At 43.7% G+C, this 12991-nt stretch overlaps 1 protein-coding gene across 1 annotated transcript in view; it reads right to left on the minus strand.

The window, feature by feature from the left end:
• atg2a (autophagy related 2A) overlaps positions 1-12991 on the minus strand; it is a 152492-nt gene that overhangs the window by 121064 nt on the left and 18437 nt on the right. The window contains exon 5 of the mRNA XM_072489455.1: positions 424-623. Coding sequence (XP_072345556.1) covers positions 424-623 — 200 coding nt within the window. The remainder of the gene's footprint in view (positions 1-423; positions 624-12991) is intronic.

The raw sequence follows: 12991 nt of genomic DNA on the forward strand, positions 1-12991 counted from the left end.
AGAGAGAGAGAGAGAGACGGAGAGAGGGACAGAGAGAGACGGAGAGAGGGACAGAGAGAGGGAGAGAGGGACAGGGAGAGAAACAAAGAGTCAGGGAGAGAATCAGGGAGAGAGGCAGGGAGAGTGTAAGAGAGACAGACAGAGAGACAGACAGAGAGACAGACAGAGAGACAGACAGAGACAGACAGAGAGAGAGACAGACTGAGAGGCTGCGAGACAGACAAACAGAGAGAGACACACAGAGAGAAACAGGGAGAGGGAGAGTGAGACAGGGAGAGAGAGAGAGACAGAGACAGAGAGGGAAAGAGAGAGAGAGAGAGAGAGACAGGGGGAAAGAGAGAGAGAGACAGGGGGAGAGAGAGTCTGACATACTGACTGGGCACAGTCCGACTGCTCTGAACTCTATTAGCATGGCCGGTATACCTTGATGCTCTTCTTGGTATCCAGTGTGATCTTGATGGCCATGGAGAGCATGGGTGGGCTCCTGTCCCTCCGCCGAGTGGCCGCTGAAGGTTTGAAGGCCAGCACCTCGTCCGAGCAGAGGATGGTCGGGGCCAGGCCTGGTGGCGCAGTGAAACTCGGCACATCCAGTCGCTCCGGCAGGAGGTAATCCTCAACGTCGGCTGCTCGAGGGGGGGTGGAGGGAGAGGGGAAAGAGCAGAAAGGGAGGTTAATACCCCTGTGAATAAGAGACAAGAGACGTCAGGCACGGCGCTGGAGAGGCAATGAGGCAGCCTGAGATCCCCTCGCTCTCAAATTGAAATTTAAATTCTACCATGTTGTGGTCACTGCTCCCTCGGGCATCTCTGAGATAGTTTCTTCCTGCCTCATTCAGCACTGCAAATCAAACGTAGCCTGTTCCCTGCTTCAACAAGAAGAGGGCAATTCTCATTGATTAGGGGAAGTCAAGTCTCGTTAAGGGGGGCCTAACTCATTAACGAGGGAGTGAAATCCCTATTAACGTGGAAAACGTAATTCTGATGAATAAGGGAAGGATAATTCTCATTAACGAGGTGACAGTAACACATTAACGAGGGGAGTGTAACTCATTAATGAGGGGACAGAAACTCTCATTAAGGAGGGGACAGTAATTCTCATTAACGGGGGACTAACTCATTGCGAGGTGACAGTAACACTCATTAACGAGGGGAGTGTAATTCTCATTAACGAGGGGAGTGTAATTCTCATTAATGAGGGGACAGTAACTCATTAACGAGGGGAGTGTAATTCTCATTAACGAGGGGAGTGTAACTCATTAACGAGGGGACAGTAATTCTCATTAATGAGGGGAGTGTAATTCTCATTAATGAGGGGACAGTAATTCACATTAACGAGGGGACTGTAATTCTCTTTAACGAGGGGTGTGTAACTTTCATTAACGAGGGGAGTGCAACTCTCAGTAACGAGGGGTGTGTAACTTTCATTAACGAGGGGACAGGAACTCATTAACGAGGGGACTGTAATTCTCTTTAACGAGGGGTGTGTAACTTTCATTAACGAGGGGACTGTAACTCTCATTCACGAGGGGTGTGTAACTTTCATTAACGAGGGGACAGGAACTCATTAACGAGGGGAGTGTAACTCATTAAAGAGGGGAGTATAATTCTCATTAACGAGGGGTGTGTAACTCATTCACGAGGGGAGTGTAACTCATTCATGAGGGGACAGTAATTCTCATTAATGAGGGGAGTGTAACTTTCATTAACGAGGGGACAGGAACTCATTAACGAGGGGACTGTAACTCTCATTAAGTGTGAGTGTAATTCTCATTAACGAGGGGAGTGTAATTGTCATTAATAAGGGGACAGTAACTCATTAACGAGGGGACAGTAATTCACATTAACGGGGGACTGTAACTCATTGCGAAGTGACAGTAATACTCATTAACGAGGGGAGTGTAATTCATTAGCGAGGGGACAGTAACTCTCATTAACGAGCGAGTGTAATTCTCATTAACGAGGGGAGTGTAATTGTCATTAATAAGGGGACAGTAACTCATTGACGAGGGGACAGTAACTCTCATTAACGAGGGGAGTGTAATTCTCATCAATCAGGGGACAGTAACTCATTAACGAGGGGACAGAAATTCTGATTAACGGGGGGACTGTAACTCATTAACGAGGGGAGTGTAACTCATTAACGAGGGGACAGTAATTCTCATTAACGGGGGGACTGTAACTCATTGCGAGGTGACAGTAACTCTCATTAACGAGGGGAGTGTAATTCTCATTAATGAGGGGACAGTAATTCTCATAAACGAGGGGAGTGTAATTCTCATTAATGAGGGGACAGTAACTCATTAACAAGGGGACAGACTCATTAATGAGGGGACAGTAACTCATTAACAAGGGGAGTGTAACTCTCATTAACGGGAGGAGTGTAATTCTCATTAATGAGGACAGTAACTCATTAACGAGGGGAGTGTAACTCATTAACAAGGGAACAGTAATTCTTATTAACGTGGGGACTGTAACTCATTAACGAGGGGAGTGTAACTCTCATTAACGAGGGGAGTGTAATTCTCATTAACAAGGGGACAGTAACTCATTAACGAGGAGACAGACTCATTAACGAGGGGAGTGAAACTCATTCATGAGGGGACAGTAATTCTCATTAACGAGGGGAGCGTAACTCTCATTAACGAGGGGACAGTAATTCTCATTAACAAGGGGATTGTACCTCATTAACGAGGGGAGTGTAATTCTCATTAACGAGGGGTGTGTAACTTTCATTAACGAGGGGAGTGTAACTTTCATTAACGAGGGGACAGGAACTCATTAACGAGGGGAGTGTAACTCTCATTAACGAGGGGTGTGCAACTTTCATTAACGAGGGGACAGGAACTCATTCACGAGGGGAGTGTAACTCATTCATGAGGGGACAGTAATTCTCATTAACGAGGGGAGCGTAACTCTCATTAACGAGGGGAGTGTAACTCATTAACGAGGGGACAGTAACTCTCATTAACGAGGGAGTGTAATTCTCATTAACGAGGGGAGTGTAATTGTCATTAATAAGGGGACAGTAACTCATTAACGAGGGGACAGACTCAATAACGAGGGAAGTGTAACTCTCATTGGCGAGGGGACAGTAACTCATTAACGAGTGGACAGTAATTCACATTAACGGGGCGGACTGTAACTCATTGCGAAGTGACAGTAACACTCATTAACGAGGGGAGTGTAATTCTCATTAACGAGGAGACAGTAACTCATTAACGAGGGAGTGCAATTCTCATCAATCAGGGACAGTAGCTCATTAACGAGGGGACAGAAATTCTGATTAGCGAGGGGAGTGTAACTAATTAACGAGGGGACAGTAACCCATTAACGAGGGGACAGTAATTCTCATTAACGGGGGGACTGTAACTCATTGCGAGGTGACAGTAACTCTCATTAACGAGGGGAGTGTAATTCTCATTAATGAGGGGACAGTAAATCTCATTAACGAGGTGAGTGTAATTCTCATTAATGAGAGGACAGTAACTCATTAACGAGGGGAGTGTAACTCATTAACAAGGGAACAGTAATTCTTATTAACGTGGGGACAGTAACTCATTGACGAGGGGACAGTAACTCATTAACGAGGGGAGTGTAATTCTCATCAATCAGGGGACAGTAACTCATTAACGAGGGGACAGAAATTCTGATTAACGGGGGGACTGTAACTCATTAACGAGGGGAGTGTAACTCATTAACGAGGGGACAGTAATTCTCATTAACGGGGGGACTGTAACTCATTGCGAGGTGACAGTAACTCTCATTAACGAGGGGAGTGTAATTCTCATTAATGAGGGGACAGTAATTCTCATAAACGAGGGGAGTGTAATTCTCATTAATGAGGGGACAGTAACTCATTAACAAGGGGACAGACTCATTAATGAGGGGACAGTAACTCATTAACAAGGGGAGTGTAACTCTCATTAACGAGGGGACAGTAACTCATTAACGGGAGGAGTGTAATTCTCATTAATGAGGACAGTAACTCATTAACGAGGGGAGTGTAACTCATTAACAAGGGAACAGTAATTCTTATTAACGTGGGGACTGTAACTCATTAACGAGGGGAGTGTAACTCTCATTAACGAGGGGAGTGTAATTCTCATTAACGAGGGGACAGTAACTCATTAACGAGGGGAGTGTAATTCTCATTAATGAGAGGACAGTAACTCATTAACGAGGAGACAGACTCATTAACGAGGGAACAGGAATTCTTATTAACGAGGGGACGGTAACTCATTCACGAGGGGAGTGTAACTCATTCATGAGGGGACAGTAATTCTCATTAACGAGGGGAGCGTAAGTCTCATTAACGAGGGGAGCGTAACTCTCATGAACGAGGGGACAGTAATTCTCATTAACAAGGGGATTGTAACTCATTAACGAGGGGAGTGTAATTCTCATTAACGAGGGGTGTGTAACTTTCATTAACGAGGGGAGTGTAACTTTCATTAACGAGGGGACAGGAACTCATTAACGAGGGGACAGGAACTCATTAACGAGGGGAGTGTAACTCTCATTAACGAGGGGTGTGCAACTTTCATTAACGAGGGGACAGGAACTCATTCACGAGGGGAGTGTAACTCATTCATGAGGGGACAGTAATTCTCATTAACGAGGGGAGCGTAACTCTCATTAACAAGGGGACTGTAACTCATTAACGAGGGGACAGTAACTCTCATTAACGAGGGAGTGTAATTCTCATTAACGAGGGGAGTGTAATTGTCATTAAGGGGACAGTAACTCATTAACGAGGGGACAGACTCAATAACGAGGGAAGTGTAACTCTCATTGGCGAGGGGACAGTAACTCATTAACGAGTGGACAGTAATTCACATTAACGGGGCGGACTGTAACTCATTGCGAAGTGACAGTAACACTCATTAACGAGGGGAGTGTAATTCTCATTAACGAGGAGACAGTAACTCTCATTAACGAGGGGAGTGCAATTCTCATCAATCAGGGACAGTAACTCATTAACGAGGGGACAGAAATTCTGATTAGCGAGGGGAGTGTAACTAATTAACGAGGGGACAGTAACTCATTAACGAGGGGACAGTAATTCTCATTAACCGGGGGACTGTAACTCATTGCGAGGGGACAGTAACTCTCATTAACGAGGGGAGTGTAATTCTCATTAATGAGGGGACAGTAATTTTCATTAACGAGGTGAGTGTAATTCTCATTAATGAGAGGACAGTACCTCATTAACGAGGGGAGTGTAACTCATTAACAAGGGAACAGTAATTCTTATTAACGTGGGGACTGTAACCTATTAACGAGGTGTGTGTAACTTTCATTAACGAGGGGTCAGGAAATTATTAACGAGGGGAGTGTAACTCATTAAAGAGGGGAGTATAATTCTCATTAACGAGGGGTGTGTAACTCATTCACGAGGGGAGTTTAACTCATTCATGAGGGGACAGTAATTCTCATTAACGAGGGGACTGTAACTCATTAACGAGGGAGTGTAATTCTCATTAACGAGGGGAGTGTAATTGTCATTAATAAGGGGACAGTAACTCATTAACGAGGGGACAGACTCAATAACGAGGGAAGTGTAACTCTCATTGGCGAGGGAACAGTAACTCATTAACGAGGGGACAGTAATTCACATTAACGGGGGGGGGGGGACTGTAACTCATTGCGAAGTAACAGTAACACTCATTAACGAGGGGAGTGTAATTCTCATTAACGAGGGGACTGGAACTCATTAACAAGGGGAGTGTAATTCTCATCAATCAGGGGACAGTAACTCATTAACGAGGGGACAGTAACTCTAATTAACGAGGGGAGTGTAATTCTCATTAATGAGAGGACAGTAACTCATTAACGAGGGGAGTGTAACTCATTAACAAGGGAACAGTAATTCTTATTAACGTGGGGACTGTAACTCATTAACGAGGGGAGTGTAACTCTCATTAACGAGGGGTGTGTAACTCATTAAAGAGGGGAGTGTAATTCTCATTAACGAGGGGTGTGTAACTCATTCACGAGGGGAGTGTAACTCATTAACGAGGGGACAGTAATTCCCATTAACGAGGGGAGTGTAACTCTCACTAACGAGGGCTGTGTAATTGTCATTAATAAGGGGACAGTAACTCATTAACGAGGGAACAGTAATACTCATTAACATGGGGAGTGTAATTCTCATTAACGAGCGGAGTGTAACTCATTAACAAGGGAACAGTCATTCTTATTAACGTGGGGAGTGTAACTCATTAACGAGGGGAGTGTAACTCATTAAAGAGGGGAGTGTAATTCCCATTAACGAGGGGAGTGTAACTCATTAACGAGGGGAGTGTAACTCATTAACGGGGAGTATAATTCTCATTAACGAGGGGTGTGTAACTCATTCACGAGGGGTGTGTAACTCATTCATGAGGGGACAGTAATACTCATTAACGAGGGGAGTGTAACTCATTAACGAGGGGACAGTAATTCTCATTAACGAGGGGAGTGTAATTCATTAACGAGGGGAGTGTAATTCATTAACGAGGGGAGTGTCACTCTCATTAACGAGGGGACAGTAACTCATTAACGAGGGAGTGTAATTCTCATTAACGAGGGCAGTGTAATTGTCATTAATATGGGGACAGTAACTCATTAACGAGGGAACAGTAATACTCATTAACATGGGGAGTGTAATTCTCATTAACGAGCGGAGTGTAACTCATTAACATGGGGAGTGTAATTCTCATTAACGAGCGGAGTGTAACTCATTAACGAGGGGAGTGTAATTCTCATTAACGAGGGGTGTGTAACTTTCATTAACGAGGGGAGTGTAACTCTCATTAACGAGGGGTGTGTAACTTTCATTAACGAGGGGACAGGAACTCATTAACGAGGGGAGTGTAACTCTCATTAACGAGGGGTGTGTAACTTTCATTAACGAGGGGACAGGAACTCATTAACGAGGGGAGTGTAATTCATTAAAGAGGGGAGTATAATTGTCATTAACGAGGGGTGTGTAACTCATTCACGAGGGGACTGTAACTCTCATTAACAAGGGAGTGTAATTCTCATTAACGAGGGGAGTGTAATTGTCATTAATAAGGGGACAGTAACTCATTAACGAGGGGACAGTAATTCACATTAACGGGGGGACTGTAACTCATTGCGAAGTGACAGTAATACTCTTAACGAGGGGAGTGTAACTCATTAACGAGGGGACAGCAATTCTCATTAACGAGGGAGTGTAATTGTCATTAACGAGGGGAGTGTAATTGTCATTAATAAGGGGACAGTAACTCATTAACGAGGGGACAGTAATTCACATTAACGGGGGGGACTGTAACTCATTGCGAAGTGACAGTAACACTCATTAACGAGGGGAGTGTAATTCTCATTAACGAGGGGAGTGTAATTCTCATCAATCAGGGGACAGTAACTCATTAACGAGGGGACAGTAATTCACATTAACGGGGGGGACTGTAACTCATTGCGAAGTGACAGTAACACTCATTAACGAGGGGACAGTAACTCTCATTAACGAGGGGAGTGTAATTCTCATTAATGAGAGGACAGTAACTCATTAACGAGGGGAGTATAACTCATTAACAAGGGAACAGTAATTCTTATTAACGTGGGGACTGTAACTCATTAACGAGGGGAGTGTAACTCTCATTAACGAGGGGTGTGTAACTCATTAAAGAGGGGAGTGTAATTCTCATTAACGAGGGGAGTGTAACTCATTCACGAGGGGTGTGTAACTCATTAACGAGGGGACAGTAATTCTCATTAACGAGGGGAGTGTAACTCTCACTAACGAGGGGAGTGTAATTCTCATTAACGAGGGGAGTGTAATTCTCATTAATGAGACAGTAACTCATTAACGAGGGGAGTGTAACTCATTAACAAGGGAACAGTCATTCTTATTAACGTGGGGAGTGTAACTCATTAACTAGGGGAGTGTAACTCATTAAAGAGGGGAGTGTAATTCCCATTAACGAGGGGAGTGTAACTCATTCACGAGGGGTGTGTAACTCATTCACGAGGGGAGTGTAACTCTTTAACGAGGGGACAGTAATTCTCATTAACGAGGGGAGTGTAACTCACACTAACGAGGGGACAGTAACTCTCATTAACTAGGGGAGTATAATTCTCATTAACGAGGGGAGTGTAATTCTCATTAATGAGAGGACAGTACCTCATTAACGAGGGGAGTGTAACTCATTAACAAGGGAACAGTAATTCTTATTAACGTGGGGACTGTAACCTATTAACGAGGTGTGTGTAACTTTCATTAACGAGGGGTCAGGAAATTATTAACGAGGGGAGTGTAACTCATTAAAGAGGGGAGTATAATTCTCATTAACGAGGGGTGTGTAACTCATTCACGAGGGGAGTTTAACTCATTCATGAGGGGACAGTAATTCTCATTAACGAGGGGACTGTAACTCATTAACGAGGGAGTGTAATTCTCATTAACGAGGGGAGTGTAATTGTCATTAATAAGGGGACAGTAACTCATTAACGAGGGGACAGACTCAATAACGAGGGAAGTGTAACTCTCATTGGCGAGGGAACAGTAACTCATTAACGAGGGGACAGTAATTCACATTAACGGGGGGGGGACTGTAACTCATTGCGAAGTAACAGTAACACTCATTAACGAGGGGAGTGTAATTCTCATTAACGAGGGGACTGGAACTCATTAACAAGGGGAGTGTAATTCTCATCAATCAGGGGACAGTAACTCATTAACGAGGGGAGTGTAATTCTCATTAATGAGAGGACAGTAACTCTAATTAACGAGGGGAGTGTAATTCTCATTAATGAGAGGACAGTAACTCATTAACGAGGGGAGTGTAACTCATTAACGAGGGGAGTGTAACTCATTAACAAGGGAACAGTAATTCTTATTAACGTGGGGACTGTAACTCATTAACGAGGGGAGTGTAACTCTCATTAACGAGGGGTGTGTAACTCATTAAAGAGGGGAGTGTAATTCTCATTAACGAGGGGTGTGTAACTCATTCACGAGGGGAGTGTAACTCATTAACGAGGGGACAGTAATTCCCATTAACGAGGGGAGTGTAACTCTCACTAACGAGGGCTGTGTAATTGTCATTAATAAGGGGACAGTAACTCATTAACGAGGGGAGTGTAACTCATTAACATGGGGAGTGTAATTCTCATTAACGAGCGGAGTGTAACTCATTAACAAGGGAACAGTCATTCTTATTAACGTGGGGAGTGTAACTCATTAACGAGGGGAGTGTAACTCATTAAAGAGGGGAGTGTAATTCCCATTAACGAGGGGAGTGTAACTCATTAACGAGGGGAGTGTAACTCATTAACGGGGAGTATAATTCTCATTAACGAGGGGTGTGTAACTCATTCACGAGGGGTGTGTAACTCATTCATGAGGGGACAGTAATACTCATTAACGAGGGGAGTGTAACTCATTAACGAGGGGACAGTAATTCTCATTAACGAGGGGAGTGTAATTCATTAACGAGGGGAGTGTAATTCATTAACGAGGGGAGTGTCACTCTCATTAACGAGGGGACAGTAACTCATTAACGAGGGAGTGTAATTCTCATTAACGAGGGCAGTGTAATTGTCATTAATATGGGGACAGTAACTCATTAACGAGGGAACAGTAATACTCATTAACATGGGGAGTGTAATTCTCATTAACGAGCGGAGTGTAACTCATTAACATGGGGAGTGTAATTCTCATTAACGAGCGGAGTGTAACTCATTAACGAGGGGAGTGTAATTCTCATTAACGAGGGGTGTGTAACTTTCATTAACGAGGGGAGTGTAACTCTCATTAACGAGGGGTGTGTAACTTTCATTAACGAGGGGACAGGAACTCATTAACGAGGGGAGTGTAACTCTCATTAACGAGGGGTGTGTAACTTTCATTAACGAGGGGACAGGAACTCATTAACGAGGGGAGTGTAATTCATTAAAGAGGGGAGTATAATTGTCATTAACGAGGGGTGTGTAACTCATTCACGAGGGGACTGTAACTCTCATTAACAAGGGAGTGTAATTCTCATTAACGAGGGGAGTGTAATTGTCATTAATAAGGGGACAGTAACTCATTAACGAGGGGACAGTAATTCACATTAACGGGGGGACTGTAACTCATTGCGAAGTGACAGTAATACTCTTAACGAGGGGAGTGTAACTCATTAACGAGGGGACAGCAATTCTCATTAACGAGGGAGTGTAATTGTCATTAACGAGGGGAGTGTAATTGTCATTAATAAGGGGACAGTAACTCATTAACGAGGGGACAGTAATTCACATTAACGGGGGGGACTGTAACTCATTGCGAAGTGACAGTAACACTCATTAACGAGGGGAGTGTAATTCTCATTAACGAGGGGAGTGTAATTCTCATCAATCAGGGGACAGTAACTCATTAACGAGGTGACAGTAACTCTCATTAACGAGGGGAGTGTAATTCTCATTAATGAGAGGACAGTAACTCATTAACGAGGGGAGTATAACTCATTAACAAGGGAACAGTAATTCTTATTAACGTGGGGACTGTAACTCATTAACGAGGGGAGTGTAACTCTCATTAACGAGGGGTGTGTAACTCATTAAAGAGGGGAGTGTAATTCTCATTAACGAGGGGAGTGTAACTCATTCACGAGGGGTGTGTAACTCATTAACGAGGGGACAGTAATTCTCATTAACGAGGGGAGTGTAACTCTCACTAACGAGGGGAGTGTAATTCTCATTAACGAGGGGAGTGTAATTCTCATTAATGAGACAGTAACTCATTAACGAGGGGAGTGTAACTCATTAACAAGGGAACAGTCATTCTTATTAACGTGGGGAGTGTAACTCATTAACTAGGGGAGTGTAACTCATTAAAGAGGGGAGTGTAATTCCCATTAACGAGGGGAGTGTAACTCATTCACGAGGGGTGTGTAACTCATTCACGAGGGGAGTGTAACTCTTTAACGAGGGGACAGTAATTCTCATTAACGAGGGGAGTGTAACTCACACTAACGAGGGGACAGTAACTCTCATTAACTAGGGGAGTATAATTCTCATTAACGAGGGGAGTGTAATTCTCATTAACGAGGGGACAGTAATTCTCACTAACGAGGAGAGTGTAATTCTCATTAATGAGACAGTAACTCATTAACGAGGGGACAGACTCATTAATGAGGGAAGTGTAACTCATTGGCGAGGGGACAGACTCATTAACGAGGGGAGTGTAATTCTCATTAGCGAGGGGACTGTAATTCTCATTAACGCGGGGACAGTAATTCTCATTAACGAGGGGACAGTAACTCATTAACGAGGGGACAGTAATTCACATTAACGGGGGGACTGTAACTCATTGCGAAGTGACAGTAACACTCATTAACGAGGGGAGTGTAATTCTCATTAACGAGGGGAGTGTAATTCTCATTAACGAGGGGAGTGTAATTCTCAACAATCAGGGGACAGTAACTCATTAACGAGGGGACAGTAACTCATTAACGAGGGGACAGTAACTCTCATTAACGAGGGGAGTCTAATTCTCATTAATGAGAGGACAGTAACTCATTAACGAGGGGAGTATAACTCATTAACAAGGGAACAGTAATTCTTATTAACGTGGGGACTGTAACTCATTAACGAGGGGAGTGTAACTCTCATTAACGAGGGGTGTGTAACTCATTAAAGAGGGGAGTGTAATTCTCATTAACGAGGGGAGTGTAACTCATTCACGAGGGGTGTGTAACTCATTAACGAGGGGACAGTAATTCTAATTAACGAGGGGAGTGTAACTCTCACTAACGAGGGGAGGGTAATTCTCATTAACGAGGGGAGTGTTATTCTCATTAATGAGACAGTAACTCATTATCGAGGGGACAGACTCATTAATGAGGGAAGTGTAACTCTAATTGGCGAGGGGACAGACTCATTAATGAGGGGAGTGTAATTCTCATTAGCGAGAGGACTGTAATTCTCATTAACGCGGGTACAGTAATTCTCATTAACGAGGGGACAGTAACTCATTAACGAGGGGACAGTAATTCTCATTAACGGGGGACTGTAACTCATTGCGAGGTGACAGTAACACTCATTAACGAGGGGAGTATAATTCTCATTAACGAGGGGACAGTACCTCATTAACGAGGGGAGTGTAATTCTCATTCGAGGACAGTAACTCATTAACGAGGAGACAGACTCATTAACGAGGGGAGTGTAACTCATTAACGAGGGAACAGTAATTCTTATTAACGAGCGGACTGTAACTCATTAACGAGGGGAGTGTAACTCATTAACAGGGAGTATAATTCTCATTAACGAGGGGTGTGTAACTCATTCACGAGGGGACAGTAATTCTCATTAACGAGGGGACAATAATTCTCATTAACGAGGGGATTGTAATTCATTAACGAGGGGAGTGTAATTCATTAACGAGGGGAGTGTAATTCATTAACGAGGGGACAGTAACTCATTAACGAGTGTGTAATTCTCATTAACGAGGGGAGTGTAATTGTCATTAATAAGGGGACAGTAACTCATTAACGAGGGAACAGTAATACTCATTAACATGGGGAGTGTAATTCTCATTAACGAGGGGTGTGTAACTTTCATTAACGAGGGGATGGAACTCATTAACGAGGGGAGTGTAACTCTCATTAACGAGGGGACAGGAACTCATTAACGAGGGGAGTGTAATTCATTAAAGAGGGGAGTATAATTCTCATTAACAAGGGGTGTGTAACTCATTCACGAGGGGAGTGTAACTCATTCCTGAGGGGACAGTAATTCTCATTAACGAGGGGAGCGTAACTCTCATTGACGAGGGGAGTGTAACTCATTAACGAGGGGACTGTAACTCTCATTAACAAGGGAGTGTAATTCTCATTAACGAGGGGAGTGTAATTGTCATTAATAAGGGGACAGTAACTCATTAACGAGGGGACAGTAATTCACATTAACGGGGGGACTGTAACACATTGCGAAGTGACAGTAACACTCATTAACGAGGGGAGTGTAATTCTCATTAACAAGGGGAC

This window comes from Scyliorhinus torazame, chromosome 24 (assembly GCF_047496885.1).
Source record: "Scyliorhinus torazame isolate Kashiwa2021f chromosome 24, sScyTor2.1, whole genome shotgun sequence".
NCBI classification, from domain to species: Eukaryota; Metazoa; Chordata; class Chondrichthyes; order Carcharhiniformes; family Scyliorhinidae; genus Scyliorhinus; species Scyliorhinus torazame.